The 22782-nt window shown below is 39.2% G+C and overlaps 1 protein-coding gene across 5 annotated transcripts in view; it reads left to right on the forward strand.

The window, feature by feature from the left end:
* Positions 1 to 22782, forward strand: part of GRHL2 (grainyhead like transcription factor 2) — a 175604-nt gene that overhangs the window by 122302 nt on the left and 30520 nt on the right. For all 5 annotated transcript variants that reach the window (XM_082434309.1, XM_082434307.1, XM_082434305.1 and 2 more), the window contains exons 9-11: positions 10927 to 11085; positions 20660 to 20747; positions 21241 to 21380. In XM_082434309.1, the coding sequence (XP_082290435.1) occupies positions 10927 to 11085; positions 20660 to 20747; positions 21241 to 21380 (387 nt within the window). The remainder of the gene's footprint in view (positions 1 to 10926; positions 11086 to 20659; positions 20748 to 21240; positions 21381 to 22782) is intronic.

Here is a 22782-nt window from a genome sequence, read left to right on the forward strand (position 1 = left end):
CTTTCTGGTCTAAAAGATTTAATCAGTTTTTATGGGGCTCCACTGTGTGTCAAGCAAGGTGCTTTAGAAAGTTACAGTTTCGCTAGTCTTGACGAATCACGCCTTCCAAGGGGATGCTTCTAAATGGACTGTATTCTCTTTCTGCCAAACTCCAGTGCTGGACACCAGGGAGAAGGGGAGATGCGTAAATATTGATTTTCAAGATGAAAAGAGAACCCAAAGGACCGGCCAAAGGAAGCCATACTCCTGAGTGCCCCGTGGGTTCATGACCTAGTTTGTTTCCCTGACCTCCACCTCCCATCCGCAGTCCAGGGAGCCCTCTTTCTGCTCACAAGACAGTCCAGGGTGCAGTGGAGTTGATGGATATTACTGATAAAGAAGAAGTTATATCCCAATGTTTTGACTAAATCGAGCCCAGGTTTCAGCAGGTCATCATATGGCAGAATAGAGAATATTATAGTGCATCTTCCATGCTCTCCAGAGTAAAGAAGGGGTGGGGAAGGCTCCTGGGAGGGGTCTTGAAAGGTTGAGATACACACTGCAAAGCAGGGCAAATGGCATTTTTATGCGTTTGCTGGGGCGTGGTGTGGGTGAAGGAAGCTTTAAAAGGGAAAGGTAAACATTTGCTGGAGTCTTTGGTATTGAACTTAAAGCCACGCCTTTGCTCCAGTTTTATAAGGTAATGGATGACAGGAAAAGCTATAAAGCTGGAGTTAATTCATATATAGAAGGAATAATCTTTGGAAACCATCTCATCCAAGCTGTCTACGGCTTGATCTTTTGTTAGAATGTGGAGTATCCCTGGTTTCTGGCCTGAATTCTCCCGAGGGCTCTGTAACTCACATGTATCAACTGCTGTGTGTATGCAGAGACTGAGATCGCATACTTGGATTTCATAGACTGACGTGTGTGTGTGTGTGTGTGTGTACCATGGCTAGTATTTATTCAGTGATTACCATATACCAGGCACTCTGCCAGGTGCTTTATATACCTTATGCAATATTCATACTTTAAGTGGATCTCATTTTTCATTTAAATAATGAAGAGGTTGAAGTCCAGAGAGCTTACACAATGAATGCACAGCAGAGCTGGGATTCCCACCCTGGTAATGTCTGTCTGAAGCATGTGCTCTTTCCATGGTACCTTTTCGTTTTGGGAGGACGTAGTCATAGTATCTTCTCTGTTATCTGTGGCAAAGGTGCAGTCGTCCCCTCCAAGCAGCTTGCCTGCTGCACATCATGTGCTGGGCCAGGCAGTGGGAATTTACAGACACACCAGCCAAGCAGAGTGTCTGCTGCTCTCAGAGGACATTTTGGCTGGGCCCAGAACTCAGACATATCTGTAAATGACTGTAATATGAGGAAGAAAGTGACAAAGACTCTGATGAAAACAGAATTAAAGGGCCAGGAGAGTTCTGGAGAGGGAGATAGCCCTGTTTTTTATTTTTTTTGATCACAAAATAAAAAGATTTATTTTCTTGAGCACAAATAAGCATCCACCTACTAGATTAGTAGCCAGGAGCTTTTTGGTAACTTTATTTTTTTAAACCATTTTTAAAGTTGAAGTATAGTTGATTTACAATGTTGTGTTAGTTTCAGGTGTACAGCAAAGTGATTCAGTTATATGTATATATATTTTTTTTTTTTCAGATTCTTTTCCATTATAGGTTATTAGAAGATATATAATTCCCTGTGTTATACAGTAGGTCCTTGTTGGTTATCTATTTTATATCTAGTAGCGTGTATATGTTAATCCCAAACTCCTAATTCATCCCTCCCCTGCCCCCCACCCCACCCCCGCCCTGCCATCCCCTTTGGTAACCATAAGTTTGTTTTTCATGTCTGTGAGTCTATTTCAGTTTTGTAAATAAGTTCATTTTTTAATTTGTTTTTATTTTTATAAAACATTTCTATTAAGTTTTCTATTTAAAAAAATTTTCCCAATTTCTTATGTAAAAAATTACAAATGAAAAGTTGAAAGAATAATACAGTTCTTACCACATACCCTTCACCTAGATTGACTCATTTTTAGTCTCTTGCCAGATTTGCTTTCCCTTCTCTCTCTCTCTCACACACATACACACACACACACACACACACACACACACACACACACACACACTTCTCTACTAAAGACTTCCGCACGTAGAGAGGGCGCCGTTCTGTGGGATCAGGGAAGATTCGAGGGAGGGTGTGGCACGGGAGTTGTGTCTTCAGGGTCGGGTGGAATTTAGACGAGTGTGGGTTGGAAAGAGGAACCAGGTGGAAGGACGGGGCGCTTAAAGGTGCAGAGACTGACTGCAGAAGAAGAGCCGGGGGTGGTGGAGCTCGGGAGAGAATTTCGAGTGGGCTGTAAGGAGGGGACGAGAGACGCCAGGAGAAGGGGTGAGATGCCGCGGAGAGAATTGGAGGGTGGGCGAAAGAGGGTTAAGGTGGGAACTTTAGACCCACCCATTTAGGGGAGGTGGAGGAAGAGGAACCAGAGAAGGAAAGGGTGGTCGGGAAGGAGAGGACAGAAGGATGGGGGAGAGGAGGAAGTGGCCAGGGCAGTGGGTGTTGTGGGCAGGGGTTTCTCACAGCCTGAGCCTCTACAAACAGCAGCAGCAGCAACTTGGGAAATTGTTAGAAACGCAGATGCTGGGACCTCCTACCTCAGACCTACTGAATTGTTAACTCTAAGGGGGCAGAGTCTTAACATGTTGTAACAGGGCCTCCTGGTTGCAGACCCCTGCTTTTAAGGACGCTACTGAGAAGGCTGACCTGGAAGAAAGCAATCTCAGTAGAACAGTGAAGTCCAAAGTCAGATTCATAATAGTCGGTGACATGGCCTTTACTTACGGCCGGTAATTTATATGTGCTCATGTTGAAAGCATGCATTGCAGTATTGTTTACAAGATGAAAAGACTAGAAACAGCCTCATGTTAAAGAAATTGTTATTCCATAATCATGGTTCTTTTAAAAAAGAAAAAGGAAGAGCTGTCTTCAAAATATCTTGTCAAATGGAAAAAGCAGGCTGCAGAACTATGTGTTTACTGTGCCACCATTTGTATAGAAAAGAAAAGGATATGAATTTGCATAGCTTGTTTCTAGAAGGATGCACAAGAAAGTGTGAAGGATACTCAAGAAACTGTTGGTTGGGGAACAATGCTGGTGGGGGAGGGGGTGTGGTTTCCATGTTTGCCCTTTTGAACTTTGCGCTGGATTCAGATATTACAAACTCAAAACAAGTTTTAAGTATTAAACATGAACAGAAAGGGTTTAAAATAATAACAAATGATCAGAAATTGGAGTGAGTGGCTCTTTCAGTCTCTGCGTAAATTCTTCCTCCCACTGAGAGCTCATATTTGTGAAACAGGCCAACCCATTGTTACACAATGTCCAAATTTTTCCTTGTCCTGAGGTGCTGTTTCACAAGACCTGTTCAGGTGACAGAGCTGAGTGGCAGAGACTGGCCATTGGCAGAGCAATGAAGGTTCTGCCCGAGAGAGTTCGCACTTGCTCTCTCCCCACCAAAGCCTATGACACTACCCCTTAAAAGTGTCCCACAGAGATAGATTTTATGTTTTAAAAATCAGTTCACCTTCATAAGATATCTCTCTATTCGAGTTCTGTGAATATAACTAATCTACTTTGGAATCATTTGGGGAGAACATCACAAAATGCCTTGAGAGAGAGTCCGGACAGGAAGCTCTTAGAGTAGTCTGGTCGGAAGGAGAGCTTGAACTGGGGGCCAGGGGGCCGCTGAGGAAGCGAGCCTGGTGGGACAGTTGGGGAGGTAATATGTATGGGGCTTTGTGGACTGTGCCGTGAGGGTGAGGAGGAGCTTGGAGTCAGAGAGTAGGGCTGGCTGGGTGACCAGGTGTCTGAGAAGATGGAGATCATGGTGGTCACAGGAAGCTGCCGTAGATTTTCACAGCACTTTACAGTTTAAAAACGTGATCTCATTTTAAAGTGTCACAGTAGCAAGCTAGGGATTGTTATACCTATGTAAAAGATGAGGCAAATGAGGCCCAGAAAGGTTCAATTAGTCCAAGGCCATAGTGTCAGGGTTTGCACCAGGGACATAATTTTGAGTCTCCTGTACCTTTTCTTTTTTCTTGCTGTGCTTTCCTCTCATTTCACCCTCCAGCTTCATAGAAAGCTCTTTCCTCTTACAAAACTTCTCCTGTGAGTTGATCCCATTTAATCCCTGCTTCCGGGGCTCTTAGCTCCCACAGAGCCTCGTCCCGTAGCCTTACGTTCATCCTCTCTTGCTGTGTGAACACCTTCTCCATCCTGGAAGAACACCTCTGTGTGGCCCTGCTGCCTGCTGCCCGTGTTCCTGCCCAGCCTCCTGCCTCTGCCAGACTCCCCAGCTGAGGTGCTCCCTCTCCACCTTGGTGTCCTGGCTCCCTCGCCCCAGCAATCTAGCTTCCTGTCCTTCCCTCCGGGAGTCTGGCCTCCAGAGGGGGCGCAGACCCTCTACTTCTGATCCTGAGGGTCTTTTCTTAGTCCTCACTCTGTCCTCTTGGTAACTTGGATGTTGGATACTGGGGCCACAGTTCTATCTGCCCTTGGCCTCAGTGATACACCCTTGACCTCATCAAGTGTTTGTGACTTGATCACAGTGATACAAGCATCTTGGTTGGCCTCTTCTCTCCCCAACTGCCTTTTATTCAGGCTCCCTCTGAACCTCCCACTAGGCTGGTCTCGTCCCTCTTTTGAGAGCCAGGATGCACTTTCTTCTCCATCTCTCTTCTTTTCTAGCTCAGGACACCTATAGGAAATCTTCCCTTGTTGAGCTCTCTCCTTTTTTTCAAGTTCTTACAGTATGTACAGCCTGAGATATTCAACTTAGTTCCTACTTCTATACATTCCACCAGTGTATTGAGAGATGTTATATCTCCCCTCTTCCTTGAGGGCAGGGCCCTACCATAGATTCCTATATCTCCTGTAGCATCTGTATATAGCATCTTCAGTAGCATATATACACGTATCAATACATACATTCATATGTACATACGTACATTCATACTGATTCTATAATTGGTGCTTGACTTGTGTTTGTTGATATACAGATAGATAACATTTTTTTGAGGATAAATGTGGTCAGAGCAGCTAACTCTGCTGTATTATCTTTTTTTTTTTAATAAATTTATTTTATTTATTTATTTTTGGCTGCATTGGGTCTTCGTTGCTGTGCGTGGGCTTTTCTCTAGTTGCGGCGAGCGGGGGCTACTCTTCGTTGCAGTGCACAGGCTTCTCACTGCACTGGCTTCTCTTGTTGCGGAACACGGGCTCTAGGCACGTGGGCTTCAGTAGTTGCAGCACGTGGGCTCAGTAGTTGTGGCTCGTGGGCTGAGAGCGCAGGCTCAACAGTTGTGGCTCACGGGCCTAGCTGCTCCGCAGCATATGGGATCCTCCTGGACCAGGGCTCGAACCCATGTCCCCCGCATTCGCAGGCAGATTCCCAACCACTACGTCACCAGGGAAGCCCCTGCTGTATTATCTTGACAACTTCAGCTACACAGAGCAATCCTGACTCTTAGAATGTTTTGCTTATGAAAGCAAGAACATGGATAAAGAGGGAAATGTGTATTTAGAAAAGAAATTTTCTCTTACTTCGTTGGACAGATATTTGTTGAGTATCTCCCATGGGCCTGGCACTGGGAGTAGAGTGAGCTTGAGGCAGACAAGGGCCCTCCTCTTATGAGTTTAGAGTCGCATGGAGCAGACAGATAATTACGCACTAAACAGAGAAACAAGATAAATCCAAATGATGTTCAGTACTACGAAGCAACCAGAAAAGAGCAGCGTGGTAGGGTGTGCTACTCGTCATGGGCAGAGGTGGGAGAAGGGGGAGGAAGACAACTCTAGATGGCCAAGGTGGGGATTGCTGAAGAGTTGACATTGGACTGAAACCTGAATGAGAAGAAGGAGCGGGCACTGATCATCCTGGGGCAGCCTTGGAGGTAGCGGGCACAGCACATAGCAAAGACTGGCAACGGGGAACAAGCTTGGCGTATTCTGGCAATGGAGAATATTGAGTACTAAAGGAATATGGAACATGTGGTAGAATATGTGAGTAAGCCAAAAGTGCATCTGTGCATACCCACAGTATCTGTAGGCGAAAATGAAGAAATCTATTCTCAGGTTTTAAATCATTCCCTAAAGGAGCTATATTTATACAATGGAGCTGTCAGGAAATCTAGGAGTTTCTTAGATCCTCAACAAAATCGCAAACTCTCTGAGGGCAGGGAATCTCAGCATTCTTGTGTCCCACCTCGTAGCATGATGCCAGGCACAGAGAGAAGCTATTTGATAAATATTTGATGAATTAACGCATGGAGGAAATGAATAATTGCCCAAGACTGAGATTTCATATATTAATATTATTTACTTTTAGTTTATCTTTCTGTCTCAATTTAGCTTTGCATTTGTACCAAATGCAATCATATAAATGGGAAAAAATGCTGAAATGTGAGCAAACCATCTATAAGGTCTTTAGTAATTCTAAGAACCAGAAAGAAAATAGAGTATGGAAACTGGCAAGAGCACACTTAACGTATTAATATATTGTTTGCATTTTACAGTGAAAATGCTGATTTCTTGCTATATGCCATGTCTGTAATTTGGAGGCTAATGTGTGTGCAATTTCTTGTAAAAGAGCTCTTAAGAGTCTCAACCTTAGGAAATAAGTAGCTTTCTTAGTCTCTAATCAGAGGATCTTCTTGAAAATATAAATTACAATCGTTTGAAGAGGAAAATAAACAATTTCCATCAAATCATGGACCTTATGATTTTTTAAATCCCAAATTGCTTTGTAAATCAAGATTGGCCTATTTATTTTAATGGCAAGCTCTCAGAAAAATCTTGGGAGTTAATAATCAAGTTAATGCAGCAATTCTAAAGCCCATTAATCTGTATTTATTATAATAAATCTTACTACACACATAATGCACAACTGAGAGGTATTATAACCTGGGTAAAGTCACTTTTCTTGTGTAGGAACTACAAAATGGGAATTGCAATTCATGTGTCAAAAAATGATTTTATTAAAAAAATTATCAGTTTTCATGAGACTGCCTCTATTTCTGGAAAGGTCTTGGTACCTTTACAAATGCTCTTTCCATCTGAATCAATCTTTGAACCAATGACAAAATTAAAATTGTATCTATTATCTGCCTGGATACACCTGATTCAATTAAAATTTTTCTAAAAAATGAATTATGTGCTGTAAGAATTATAGGAAAATAACATTCATGACTCTTGGTTGGCAGACCAATTGTTCATGGCATTTCTTTACATAATTAGGGCTTCTACTAAAGTTAAAAAGAACTTTCTGTGCTTGACATTTGGATGAACATTGGTGAGGGAAAGCATACCTTCTCCCTAAGTTTCTGTAATACACATTTACAAACAGTGCTTTGTAGATAAACTTCCAAGAAATTTGTTGTCACATTTGCCTGCTGGGTATAGAGCTCAGACATGGTTGGGTTTGCAAGATGAAACAAATTAATGCTTATCAGTCCCAAGCCGAGGTTTTAGTTAATGTCCTTCCATGCCTTCCCAACCCCCGCAATTGCAGTTAAAGTTCAACCATTCCGGTTTTAAGTGCAGCACAGCGAAACTGTGATTGATATCATCAGGCACATAGACTGTGCTTTGCTCTTGGGTCAGACAGCCAGGCAAGAAGAAAGCAGTGCCAACCCTATTATAAAATCCCTGCTTGTTAGGATAACTCTGGGAGCTGGCAACACAGTGTAGCAGAGAAGGCAGATTCTCGTGTTGTTTACTTCTTATGGAATCAGGATGCCATGAATCAAAGAAGGCCCACTGGATCTTCTTCTGAGGACCTTTCTCCATTAAGAGGACCTAAGTCTAAGTGTCTCCTAGTGGTAGAGTCCAGTGTGTTGTAGCTCATTTCACCTTTAAGACCTTGTCTACTGGATGGTTGATCGTTACAACTCCTCCAAGGAGGATTTCGTGTATGTATTGTAGGATATCGCCAGTAAGCATCTATTATTTCAATGGATCTGTCCTACTCAAGTGGCCCTTATAAAAATACATGTTCCATCAGCTAAGCTTTCTTAATTGAGACTTGGAGCTGACAAGGCCACAGTTAATATTGCTTCCTGCCTGTCTGAGTGTATGTCCGCTGTGAGTGATGTATGGATATATCAGTAAGCCCAACCATGAATCCTATTAGCTTAGGAAATGCAGAACACTTTTCTCTTCTGGCTGCTGTAGGACTAGGCAGGCTTTATGAGGGTGAGGGAAAAAACCAGTCTGGCTGAGGACCCTGTGGATTACACCCACCAACAGGAAGATTTCTCCATGAAATACGTAGCCCTAGGTAGGAACAACCACGTCATTTGATCCCAGAGTGATCATTTGATTTGCTGACATAAAGCTGTATTTATTTATAGCTTCTGGCCAAGATAACCCCATTGTCAATAATGACAATAACAGTAAAAGAAGTCAAGTGTTCCTGGAAAAGTATGCGTTTATCTTTTGACCTAATGATCGGGGTTTGATGAAGTTATTGTAACCTTTAGAGCACCATCGTGTTCTCTTTCTTTCCCATCTAGCCTCCAACTTCTGTGATTGCAGGGACCATAATTGGTGCATCTGTGCTAGTAACCAGCACAGTCTCAGGGACGTGGTAGATACTTAAAAATATTTGTGGCATGAATGAATGTTCTCTGCTGTTAGGGCATCTCCAGGAGCAGTAGACAGCATTTTCTGTCTACTTTTACCCTGGAAGTTCGGTAGGAGAAACAGGCACGGCGTATTCTTTCTGAGTGGTCTTCATCACTCAGCTCTCCTAAATCATTTGACATTTGCGTCTGTAGTTACTCTTTGTCTTTACCATTCCTAAATAATAAACAGATATTTATGGAATCCCTGGTCTTAGCCCAGTGTCTCTGTGGGTTTTGTATTTCGCTTGCGTCCTCCATGTTCAGTGCTCTGTTCTGTGTTCTCATGGCCTCTGTACTCATCTCTCAGGGGAACCCTGACCACCTTGTGTTGGTCATTGCTGGATTACTCATTGGCCTTCCCCTTGGACTGTCAGCTTCATGAGGCTGGGATCTACTTTCTTCTGTATCCCCAGTTTCTAATATTGAGTTTGACCTACTGTGGACTTGTGTTGATATTTATAGAAAGAATGAACGAGTGAATGAATAAAAGAAATGAATAAATAAAATGACCATATTCGATGTTAGATCATCTTTAGGCACTCATTTTCAGATGCAGCTGGAGAAGTGAGATCCTGTGGCATGATGTCCACAGTTGTTGTGATTAGCATGTCACTGAAACCTGTATCTGGCCTTGACTGCTATTGATGTGGTGCCTTGCTAATGTGTTTCTCGTCGCCAAGTAAGGGGCTCAAAAATTAAATGATTAAAATGATCTTTACGTAGATATAGCACTAAAAATGAGAGATCTGGTTGTATAAATTACCAAAGGTCTACAGGCATAGGACTTAAAATGAATTAGGTCAAAAATTTGAATGGCCTTTAAAATGCGGCTCATGGCAGTGGCTCTTTGCTTTCTGCAGGGTTCTTCTCTGGGGTGTTGCAAGGCTTCAGGTCAAGGGTTTGAAGGTGAATAAAACTTCCAAGGGGATGAAATAAAACAAGAGTCAGATAATACATCCAATGAAATGGTTTTCAGGATAAATAACTGTACAATTTTAAAACAGTGAGTTTAAAGTTTTCTGTTAAATACAAGTAATACATATGGTATTAAATGGAAGTAGTATCAAGGATATAATATAGTATGCCTGTTTTTTCCCAAAGACTGCCTCTTACTATTCATGTAGTTACCACATAAATCTAGGTGCTGTCCTCATATCCCTAGTCTGTGATAAATCAACTTTAAATGGTATATATTGACATCTACACACTATAGAAAAGGAGGATAAATTTAGTCGTTTGTACTTCTCCTTCTATTACTGCCAATATTTCATAATAAAATTATTATTTTTAGTTCTGTTGGGCAGTGCTATAATCTTTAATTATTTGCTTGAGTTTCCATTTTTTCGGATTCATGTCATTTTTGTTGTCTTTCTTGATATCTCATGATGTAAGATGAGGACGCTGGTGACTTTACTACCTGCCCTTCCTCCTGTTCCATGTCTTACCTCTGCCAGCCCTTCTTTTACTTTTTCACTAACATGAAAGTATCTTAGTATTTATATTCTGTTCTTCAGGGAGGGATTTAAAAATGATTTAAAGGGAAAATTGAAAACCAAAGACAAGAAGTGACTTGCCTGAAGTCTGCTTAATGTTAGAGTTCGGATTAAAACCTGGGGCTTTTGACTCCCAATCTAGTGGGCTTTCTAGATAAACTCGTTGACCTCATTCATCAGATGTTTATTGAATGCTTATTCTCTGCCAGGCACCACGTTAAGTACCAGTAATACAAAAATAATAAGAAATTGTCTCAAATCTCATACTCTCATACAAATAGGAAAGACAGATGTGTAAACAAATAACTATGTTTCAGTGCAATAAGGTGCAAAGGAAGGTGTTGCGTAGCTTTCTTTTTCTTTATCTCACAGGTCAGAGATTAGAGAAATTGATATAATTATTAGAAGTGACAGCTTTAATACATTGAGGAGACAGCGTTTTACCCAGCTAACTTATGGATGTTTGAAAAATAAGTAAGACTTTGCTAATATAGTTAGAGAAGTAATTTAAATTGTCTGTTTCAAGATTAAGTATAAAAGAAAAATTTTTATAAATTTATAACTATAAATTATATAATAAATCATGTTATATGTGTTCAGTAAGTTTTTATGTGAGAATATCCAAATATTCTTCAGTTGTCCTTATAGGTTTATTTAATATTTTAACTTTAAGTCTAAGGCTTATGCATTTTTTTAAATAGATCTTTTTTATGGTGACTTGTGAACTTTTTCCTTTCTTTCTTCCTCCCTCAGATTTTCATCACTGTGAATTGCCTGAGTACAGATTTCTCCTCCCAAAAAGGAGTGAAAGGACTTCCTTTGATGATTCAGATTGATACATACAGTTATAATAATCGTAGCAATAAACCCATTCATAGAGCTTATTGCCAGATCAAGGTCTTCTGCGACAAAGTGAGTAAAGATGACAGTTTGTCATAAAGGTATTTTTGTTATTAGATATTACTTTAATGACATTTCCCCCTTGTCACCTCCTCTTGTCTAGTGGTGTCAAAATAATCCCTTACCAATCACAGTGGGAGTGGTAATCTTTCATTCTCAGTTCCTATTAGATATCTAGGGAGTCATCAATCAACTGTATTTTTTTTTTTCAGTCAGTCATTCTACCACTAATTTAATGACTGATTGACATTGCACTGTGCTATGAGTCTGATTCAGTTAGATAACTGAAATAAATAATAGATTGTTTTTAGTGGGTATATAGATCCTGTCCCAGAACATATCGATGTAACTGCTATTAATTTATGGGTTAAATGGGGTCTCAGCTAGAGCCTTTTGGAATGGAAATGGCACCTCTAAAATAAGTTCATTAGCAAACATGCTTCAGGAGAAGATGTAGTTTTTGAATCTTCCTGAAACCCCTCATAAAAGACAGAGCAATTAAAATGGCAAAGATTAAAATCCCGTGATTATGTGACAAGAGACCCTTACAAAATCCCAAATGTGAATGGGACCAAACATCAACAATTTCAAGACCTGTGTGATGTCGGCATCGTGAGAGAAAGTAGTGGGCCCACTTGATGACCAAAGAACAGGGAACCTACCAAAGTGACCCATGGTACCAGAGAGAGAAGTGGGCCATCAGAGGACAGTATGTGAAACTAGGGTGGGAGGGGATGGATTGTACAGACTTCAATTTACTGGTGAGTGCAAGGGGACAGAACATTGAAGTGTTCTGGGCTCTATAAACTCTGGAAAGTTATAAATTGAAGCTCCCTGGTAGGATAAAATCCTGCTCTGAGAAAAGGCTGCCGGGAGTAGAATCCAGGTTGAGTTGAACAAAAACAAAAACAAAGGTTCAAAGGAAAGAGAAGTTCCAAATAAAAAGGAAGAGGGGAAAAGATACAGAGTAGGCAGATCTCAGGAAATATAGGACTATTTTCTTTTATCACTTTTTGAACACAACTGAAGCAGGAGCATGAGAGCCATGAAGCTAGAAGAATTATCCTAGTTCTCTCATTTCACTTAGAAATGACCAGCAGAAAAGAAAACAGTTGAATCCCATACAGTCTCATGAAAAAAATAATTAATATCAGACTGACTTCCTGTGGACGATGGATGCGTGCCAGAAAGACATGCCCACAAAACAGGTGAAACCTATAGCCTAATGTTCCAAAAATGGGCTTAAAATTAACATAATTAAAAAAAAATTTTTTTTTTGAAATTAACAAAATCATGGAAATTATAAAGAGCAACATAAATCACAGTTTGAAAAACTCAAACATGAGGTGTTTGGAGAACAGAATGATTTGAAAAGAGATATGGTAGAATTCAGGAAAGAATTTAGAAGTAAAAGATTAAAATATTTCAGAAGAAAAGACTACACTACAAGCAACACAGAAGTGAGTAAATAAGAAAAGAGAATGCCTTAATAGAAATACAAGTTGGAAAAGAGCAAAATTTTAAAAATCAGAGGAAATGAAGAAACAATTAAGAGAAAATAATAGATATAGAAGAGAGGTAAAGATGATCCAAGAGACATATAATATGTATCTTTCAGGAAGAAAGCTAAAACAATGGAACAGAAGAAATGCTAAAAATGATAATCAGGAAAACTTAAAATAAAAAGTATACATTTTAAAATGGGCTATGATGCACCTGGGAAAGTTGACCCAGGATGAGTTTAAAAATATTCTTTGAGCATCTAAGAAAAATAAAATAGACAATGAGTCATTTATTTTTTTATACTAATTTTTACTGGAGTATATAGTTGATTCACAGTGTTGTTTTAGTTCCAGGTGCACAGCAAAGTGAATCATCCATACACATGCATATATCCACTCTTTTCCAGACTCTCCTCTCATATAGGCTACTACAGAGCACTGAGCAGAGTTCCCTGTGCTACACAGTAGGTCCCTATTAGCCATCTATTTTATAGTAGATAAGGAGTCATTTATAAGGAAACTTTTATGATCAAACTTTTCAACAGCAACGCCTTGTCAGAAGACAATGATATTTAAAGTAATCAAATAAAGAAAATGTGAGCCAAGAATTTTATATCCAGCCAAGCTGACTTTCAATTATAAAGATGACAGGCAAAAGCAAAACTAAATAAAACAAAGAAACAAAACCACCAACGAACAAACAAGCAATCAAAAAATCCAGGGAATATTTCTTCTTGAGGAATCTATTAAAGAACAAGCTTTAGACACCAATATGACTGTAAAGACATTGATAAAAGGACTGATGGTGAGCATTATGTGTATATTTACCTTGGATCTAATTCTAAATGATGGAAGAGACAGTAATGGCAATGTGATATGTTCTGACAGCGTAGAAATAGTACAATTATTTAAAAATTGGGTAGGGTGGGGAGAGAATACGAAAAATAGAATAAGCTGGCAACTGCTTATAGGTGTTAACTGGACGTAAAAGGGTATGAGTTCAGATTAGGTCCCGGGGAGAGGAGAGGAAGGGGAAAAAGAGGTTAATGGCTAATTCAGAATTGCCAGCACTCTTAAAGGTGCTACAGTCAGATGTAGATCAAAGATCTACCATGCCATTAAAATGTCTGAGTTGTAGTTTAGCAGAGATAGAGAGTAGGAAGAAGTGGGCATCTGTGAACAGAGGCAGAGATGGTCATGAGAAAAGAGAAGGAAACACATGAACTAGAACTGCACTGAGTTTAGGGACATGCGGCATAGCAGTGTCTCTAAAATCTCCATAGCCTTTCAGGTCATGACGATTTCAATTAGTGCTACTCGTCAGAGCAGCACAGCCCTCTCGGGGACAGTTAGGCAGCCCCCATGATACAGAGGAGACACAGTTAAGTCAGTAAGACACAGTTGTTGTGTAGAAGAGAAAACTGCCAGCGAGCACAAGTAAGTCGCCAGAGTCACACGGTGAAAAAGTAGAGGAGCTGGATGCAAAACAACATCTGATTCCAAACTCATACTCCTTATATCTTTAATTCAGCATATTAAACATTAAGAAAGCATTTTCAAATGACGTACAACATGGAATTTTTAAACTACATGTGGGAGAACGTTTAAACAATTTGAATTCCTTATTTTATTCCAGAAGTTTCAAGGGAGATGGTAGAATCCCCCTCAGTGAATCTCCTTCTTGGAAGGGAGGAGAAATATTAGGATCAAGGAGAAAGGGAGGGAAGGATTGAATGGAGGCCCTGGGCAATCTATTTACCTTTATGTCATAGTTGGAATTGAAAGTAGGAAAGAGAGGGCTTAAGGGATACTCATATAATTATTTTTTTCAAGTGTTGAGGTCATAAATACTAAAAATCAAAACAAAGCAAAAATGCAGAATACATAGAGAGAGTTGTATTGCTGTTCACCTATGCCCTAGAATGAGAGGGACTCTTAAGAAACTAGTGATGTAAAGAGTTTCTAGTGGGTAGTTTTTAGTTTACGTTTCCCAATGTTGAGTGTTAGGAAACTCATAAGGAAGAAATCTCATGGGACAAGCAGGGTGTATTAACCTTAACTGCTATTAATTTTTCTGATAAGCTAGAAAAAAATTTTTTTTGCTATAATTTGTCATCATATTTGTAGCTCTGGTTTCAAAATCCAGGCAAAACTCACTCCTGGGAAATTAAAAAGAGAAAAAGTTTAATTCCTGCACTTTTCAAATGGGGGTGTAAATGCAAATGATTAATTTGAATTATCCTCTAAAGCAAAAGAATTAAGAGCTATTCCGTTTAAAACTGTAAATTTCTCAGTCACAGTCTAGAGTTTTAAACAGATGGTATTCTGCACTATTTATAGTTCCCCAGCTTGATTTCTAATTAATGCACCTGTGAGATTGCAGATGAAGATAAAGTTCTTCTCTACTTTTTTTTGATATTATGATACTTCTATTGAAATACACATGTTTATGAATTTAAAAATTCAGGATCTGCTATATGGCTGTACTTATATCAATACTTATGTCTATATCTTTACATCTGTATTTAATTACTTCCATTATCTTTCTAAAGACAAGAATTATATTGCTGAAGACAGTGACTATATATTGTTCAAAACTTGAGAATAAAGCCACATTCTCTTAAGAATTTTTTTCTCTTTACTAATTCTTGTTTGGAATGATCTTGGAGACAATGACTGTTGGAGATTATGAAAAGCTAAAGATATCCCTTCAAACTACCTTCTTAGCCAACTTAAATAGGTTAAGGCCACATTCTTTTTTTTTTTTTTTTAAACATCTTTATTGCAGTATAATTGCTTTACAGTGGTGTGTTAGTTTCTGCTTTATAACAAAGTGAATCAGCTATACATATACATACATCCCCCTATCTCCTCCCTCTTGCGTCTCCCTCCCACCCTCCCTATACCACCTCTCTAGGTGGTCACCTCAATTATCTCTTATTTATTTTATTTTATTTATTTATTTATTTTTAACATCTTTATTGGAGTATAATTGCTTTACAATAGTGTGTTAGTTTCTGCTTTATAACAAATTGAATCAGTTATACATATACATATGTCCCCATATCTCTTCCCTCTTGCATCTCCCTCCCTCCCACCCTCCTTATTCCACCCCTCTAGGTGGTCACAAAGCACCAAGCTGATCTCCCTGTGCTATGCGGCTGCTTCCCACTAGCTATCTATTTTACATTTGGTAGTGTATATATGTCAGTCTTACTTTAAAACCTATGGGTATGTTCCTCATCACACACGTTCCTTTTTGCACACAGGTGCAAAAGCTTCTAAGTTTCATTAGGTCCCATTTGTTTATTTTTGTTTTTATTTCCATTTCTCTAGGAGGTGGGTCAAAAAGGAGCTTGCTGTGATTTATGTCATAGAGTGTTCTGCCTATGTTTTCCTCTAAGAGTTTGATAGTGTCTGGCCTTACATTTAGGTCTTTGATCCATTCTGAGTTTATTTTTGTGTATGGTGTTAGTGAGTGTTCTAATTTCATTCTTTTACATGTAGCTGTCCAGTTTTCCCAGCACCACTTATTGAAGAGGCTGTCTTTTCTCCATTGTATATTCTTGCCTCCTTTATCAAAGATAACGTGACCAGATGTGCGTGGGTTTATCTCTGGGCTTTCTATCCTGTTCCACTGATCTATATTTCTGTTTTTGTGCCAGTACCATACTCTCTTGATTACTGTAGCTTTGTAGTATACTCTGAAGTCAGGGAGCCTGATTCCTCCAGCTCCATTTTTCTTTCTCAAAATTGCTTTGGCTATTCGGGGTCTTTTGTGTTTCCATACAAATTGTGAAATTTTTTGTTCTAGTTCAGTGAAAAGTGCCAGTGGTAGTTTGATAGGGATTGCATTGAATCTGTAGATTGCTTTGGGTACTATAGTCATTTTCACAATGTTGATTCTTCCAATCCAAGAACATGGTATATCGCTCCATCTATTTGTATCATCTTTAATTTCTTTCATCAGTGTCTTATAATTTTCTGCATACAGGTCTTTTGGCTCCTTAGGTAGGTTTATTCCTAGATATTTTATTCTTTTTGTTGCAACAGTACATGGGAGTGTTTTCTTAATTTCACTTTCAGATTTTTCATCATTAGTGTATAGGAATGTAAGAGATTTCTGTGCATTTGTTTTGTATCCTTCTAGTTTACCAAATTCATTGATTAGCTCTAGTAGTTTTCTGGTAGCATCTTTAGGATTCTCTATGTATAGTATCATGTCATCTGCAAACAGTGGCAGCTTTACTCCTTCTTTTCCGATTTGGATTCCTTTTATTTCTTTTTCTTCTCTGATTGCTGTGGCTAAAACTTCCAAAACTATGTTGAATAATAGTGGTGAGAGTGGGCAACCTTGTCTTGTTCCTGATCTTAGTGGAAATGGTTTCAGTTTTTCACCATTGAGGATGATGTTGGCTGTGGTTTTGTCATATATGGCCTTTATTATGTTGAGGAAAGTTCCCTCTATGCCTACTTTCTGGAGAGTTTTTATCATAAATGGGTGTTGAATTTTGTCGAAAGCTATCTCTGCATCTATTGAGATGATCATATGGTTTTTCTCTTTCAAGTTGTTAATATGGTGTATCACGTTGATTGATTTGCATATATTGAAGAATCCTTGCATTCCTGGGATAAACCCCACTTGATCATAGTGTATGATCCTTTTAATGTGTTGTTGGATTCTGTTTGCTAGTATTTTGTTGAGGATTTTTGCATCTATGTTCATCAGTGATATTGGCCTGTAGTTTTCTTTCTTTGTGACATCTTTGTCTGGTTTTGGTATCAGAGTGATGGTGGCCTCATAGAATGAGTTTGGGAGTGTTCCTCCCTCTGCTATATTTTGGAAGAGTTTGAGAAGGATAGGTGTTAGCTCTTCTCTAAATGTTTGGTAGAATTAGCCTGTGAAGCCATCTGGTCCTGGGCTTTTGTTTGTTGGAAGATTTTTAATCACAGTTTCAATTTCGTTACTTGTGATTGGTCTGTTCATATTTTCTATTTCTTCCTGGTTCAGTGTTGGAAGGTTGTGCATTTCTTAGAATTTGTCCATTTCTTCCAGGTTGTCCATTTTATTGAAGGCCTCATTCTTAAAATAAATTTAAGAGAAACAATTTAAGTGTCAAATAAAAAAATAAAGATAGCCGTCCCCTCTTAAGAGGTGGCAAAAGTGATCACAATATAATCAGGAAATCCTCAGGCGTATTTTTTTTTTCAAATTTAACACTCCATAGTGAACATATAAGTGGGGGAAATTATTTTCAAATGATAAATTTGGTGTTTGCAGAAAATATACTATTCTGGAAGAACTAGACTTTTTTGCGCTTTAATGAGAGTGAAAAGAATATTTTCTAGAAGCTTTGGGTCAGAAATAATCAAAGGAAGGAAAGGAATTCTTGGAAGGTCATGTTCAAGGATGCCTTCTCTATGTTAATTGAATGTATCAAAGCTGCCCTGGGTCATTGTGAAGTCAAAACTTTATTTTAGATATGAGAACTGTGGTTCTCCTAAGTTTGGATACTATCAGAATTGTTTTGGTGTGCCGATATCTGAGCCTCCTGGGCAGGAAATTTCTTACGTAGGTGTGGTACTAGGACTAGGCTCTATGGAGAGCTACTCTATGTTTTATGTTAATCCTTTGGGTTTGGCATATCAAAGAATACCTGTAAAATAATAAACAGGTGACTTTATTTCCTAAAAATTGACATTGAACATATATAAATCCTGAAACATTAATTTCAGACCTTTTTCTCATAGCAATTGTACAAAATAAAACACCAATTTAAAAATAAAATTGCTAGACAAACCTTGGGGTGTGTCTTTGGTGAGTTGTAATTTTTATAGATGAATTTCCATATTTCTACTTACATTAAATACCATATTGTACAGACTTTCAAATACAGAGAAAAATGTCTTACATGGACACAATAAAAATGAATAATAGGGGCCTTTTGCTTATATTTCACACCCATTTGAACAAAGTCATGTTTGTGCATTTAACACTTTATTTTCTGAAAATATTATATGTTATCTAGACAAAAAACTCTACAAAACCTTAGTATATCTTGAAGAGACTTCCAAAGGAAATATTTCTATATTTTTTCTCTCTCTTTCTATGAATTTCTATGGTTTATAAACATCAGTGACAATTCAAAACTTGAAGCACTGTGAAATAATTACTCCCTTTTGGTAGTAAGAAGTTTTTTGACATAAAAATGCATATTTAAAATATCTGATTAAACTATTATAACTATCCAAATCTTACCTATGTAAAGCTCTTAGAACTCACCTGCCACAGAGGAAGTACCCCATCAGGATTAGCTGTAATCACTCATTCTTCAAGAATTAGCTCTAAAGCCATGATGGATACCTTGATTGACCATACATCCCTGTTGTGTCATGGCCTTACTTTGGCCAGAATTGGGAATCAGCTTTTTTTAAAAAGCCAATTTGATAAGCAAACTCTATATTTCAATATTTTAATTCAAACCATTTGTGTGTCCTTTTCTGTGAATTGCCTATTTCATGGCTCTTGTCTATGTCTTTATTGGTATGTTAGTTGTTTTTTTCATTTGAATCATTATTTATATATTAATGATTTAACACTTTATATGATATTTTATTGCAAGTATTTTCACCAATTTGTCCTTTGCCTTTTTTAAAAATAAATTTATTTATTTATTTTTAATTTTGGCTGTGTTGGGCCTTCAGTGCTGCGCGCAGGCTTTCTCTAGTAGCGGCAAGTGGGGGCTACTCTTCATTGTGGTGCACGGGCTTCTCATTGCGGTGGCTTCTCTTGTTGTGGAGCACAAGCTCTAGGCGCGCGGGCTTCAGTAGTTGTGGCACGTGGGCTCAGTAGTTGTGGCTCTCGGGCTCTAGGGCGCAGGCTGAGTAGTTGTGGTGCATGGGCTTATTTGCTCGCGGCATGTGGGATCTTCCCGGACCAGGGCTTGAACCCGTGTCCCCTGCGTTGGCAGGCAGATTCTTAACCACTATGCCACCAGGGAAGTCCCCCTGTCCTTTGCTTTTTAATCGATTTGTGTGTGTGTTTAACAGAAGGAGTAAATTGTATACTCTCAAATCTATCTCTTTTGTGTGTGATAACTTGGGGGCAGTTTCTAGGGGTAGAGGTTGCTGGCCAGTCCTTACTTTACTATTCCTTAAATAGCTGCCACAAAGGGCAGGACCAGTAAATGCAGATCTGAAATCTAGGGGAGGAGTCTAGCCTGGGAGTGTCTATCCGGATGTCACCTGTCTAGAGCATCATGGAAATATGGGTGTAGATGAATTCTTCTGTCATAAGAATGGAGAGAGAGAAAAGAAAAGGAATCTGTGTTGGAATGTCTGCATTTGGGAAGTGAGAAGAGGAAAATGAGTTAGCAAAGCTGACCAGAAAGAGAAGATATTCAAAGAATCATGGAAGGCCAAGAAGGCAAGAGACATAAGGTGACGGTCAACTGGTTAAGTCAGATGGATTTGGCAAGAGAAGCCAATGAAAAAGTCAAAATACAAGGAACAGAGGAGCAAAAAGGAGGCAAATAGACCAGCCTCTTTTCTATTGGGTCAAATGAGCACCATCTCCAAGAGCATATGAACATATTAAGACAAAACCCCAAATCATACTTGTATGTACAAAATGATCTTAAATCCTGTGTAGTTTACTTATGCCCTCCCTCATTTCCCCTACTGTAATGATTTTTTATAGTTCCATACCAACGAGCAAAGGAAAAATTTTATAGGGAATTCGCACTCAACTTTAATGCCCCCCCTCCGTGCCCAGGAATGATGTTAACGAGCTGATGCTTCCTCCTACAACATTTTATTATAATCAGTAAAATTACTAACCGGCTTCACTGCGAGAGGGAACAGGGGGAACTCTGGGAAGAGTGGGATCCCTTGGAGGTCAACAATGTAGTGTAAACTAAGGAGCAGTCTCAGCCTTCAGAGTGGAGGCCTGACCTCGCCAGAGGATGGAAACGGGGCTGCCTGGCTCTGCTCCCCACGTTTTGTTTTTTATCCCTGTGGCTTGTGTGCAGACAGTTGCTCTGGTAACATGCCTGGCGTTGTCTGCATTTGTTTTTCCCTGTCAGGGAGCAGAAAGAAAAATCCGAGACGAAGAGAGGAAGCAGAACAGGAAGAAGGGGAAAGGCCAGACCTCCCAAACCCAATGCAACAACTGTGAGTGTGGTTGTGAAGGGGTAGGCTTTGTCTGGGCCAGGTCCACTGGGGAATGGGTGAAAAGAAGTGGGTTGCAGGTAAAATATGGACATGCAAGGGATGGCTTGCTTTTCCCTAGCAGTGGAGAAGGGGTGAACTCTCCCTGTTAAAAGTAAATAGAATCACATGATCACAATGTTTGAACTAGGAGGGATTTTCTAATGTCAAGGAGACCAACATCCTCCTTCTCCAGACAAGGAATCTAGGGCGCAGAGAGGGACAGGAGGGCAAGAGGGGACCGGAGCTCCCCCTCAGGAGTGCTCACGCCAAGTCCACACTCTTTCTGGTGGTTTGGTGATAGGAGAGGGGAGGCTTTTAAAGTGTGTTCACATCTATGGCGTTTGGGAAGCTTCATAGGAGACAATCATGAACTTTAGCTAAGATTAGATCTTACAGGTGAGAGTTCTTAGTCATTCACCACCCTCTCACTTATGGGTTTTGTGATCGTGTCCAGCCTCTGATGGGAAGTTGGCGGCGATACCGTTACAGAAGAAGAGCGACATCACCTACTTCAAGACAATGCCTGATCTGCACTCCCAGCCCGTCCTCTTCATACCCGATGTTCACTTTGCAAACCTGCAGAGGACAGGACAGGTATGGCCTCCCTGCTAACATCCGCCTGCCATCCATTCACTGGGCTGGTAGAGCCTTAAGACAGCATCACTTCAGGCACTGTTGATCTTAAAAATAAAACCCATGAATTCAACAAAAAGTCAGCTGTTCCCTACAGAAAATGGAATTTTATAGAAAGGAATGTCTCAGGAGAGGAAACTAACTTTCTAAAGGGAAGGTGAGAGTGAGCTGATAATCTCAAAGTGTTGACAAAGCAATGAAAGAGGAAGAAAGTAAGAAGGCTGATAACCTGTAAGAAAAGTTTTGTTTTGTTAGTTTTGTCATGTGGGATCCACCTGATGCGATGGAGCGCCATCTAATGGTGGGAAATTGAACTGTACCCATAACTTCCAAGAGGAAAAATTCTTTGATTAAATAAAACTCTATCAACAATTTTTCCCTTAGTAAATTAACAGTTTCCATTGAATAGGTAAATAATTTCACACCAAGAGAAAAATGAGATTGTAGACAAGCCTTTTTTAAAAAGTTCCTGTCTTCTAGGTATATCTATAAGTTAAATTATAGAAATAATATTATAATATAAAGATGCAATAATTAACTCATTATGGTAGCTCAAGTTGATGAAATGTTATGCAGCCACTAAAATTATAATTATGAAAACTATGTAGCAACATAGGAACTCATTATGATAATGTTCAGTGGGGAAAAAGTACAATAGCCATTTGTGTCTATACTGTGATTCCAAATATATACCTGAATTTGAACAAGACAAATTGTAATACTTGATGAGTAGGGCTATGAGATGGGTGATTTTTTGTAATGTCTTTAGTATTATTTATTTTATGTTATGAATTAAAATTGTGTGAGATAATTACTTCCCCAGCGTTAGCCAGAATTGTCTTTCACCAAACCAGTTGGGTTTAGTGACTCTTGTATTGATTAGTTTTCTTTTAAACTCAAGAGTCCTCTGAGGAAAGGTCTGTTGAGAAATAGGTGCCTAATGACACATTCCAGTTTTTCTTCCATTCTAAGTGTTCAGACACTCATTAGAATTGACCTTAGTCTAGGAGCAGAAATCATTATCGACTTAACTTTCTCTTTCTGGAGAATATTTTGTGTATGAGACAAAGCAGTTGTACAACCAGGGCTTTTTTTAAAAGTTGCTGTTTTTGACACAACATGGCAACAAATTACCCATAGTTTTTTCTTGGAGTGCATTCCACTGAAATTTAGCATTCCCATCTTGTCTTACTTGTTTGATAGGAAAAGGACACAAAGAAGAAAGGAAGAATATTATGATTTATTAAGCTATGAGAGCCAGCACCTATTTTTATTCGTATTTTTTAATTCCCCAGAACATGATGGTGATTTGTGTATTTACAGTCTTTGTAAATACATGGGATTTTTTGAAGCTAGGTGTTCA

Source organism: Balaenoptera physalus (genome assembly GCF_965194825.1).
Source record: "Balaenoptera physalus genome assembly, chromosome: 17".
NCBI lineage: Eukaryota > Metazoa > Chordata > Mammalia > Artiodactyla > Balaenopteridae > Balaenoptera > Balaenoptera physalus.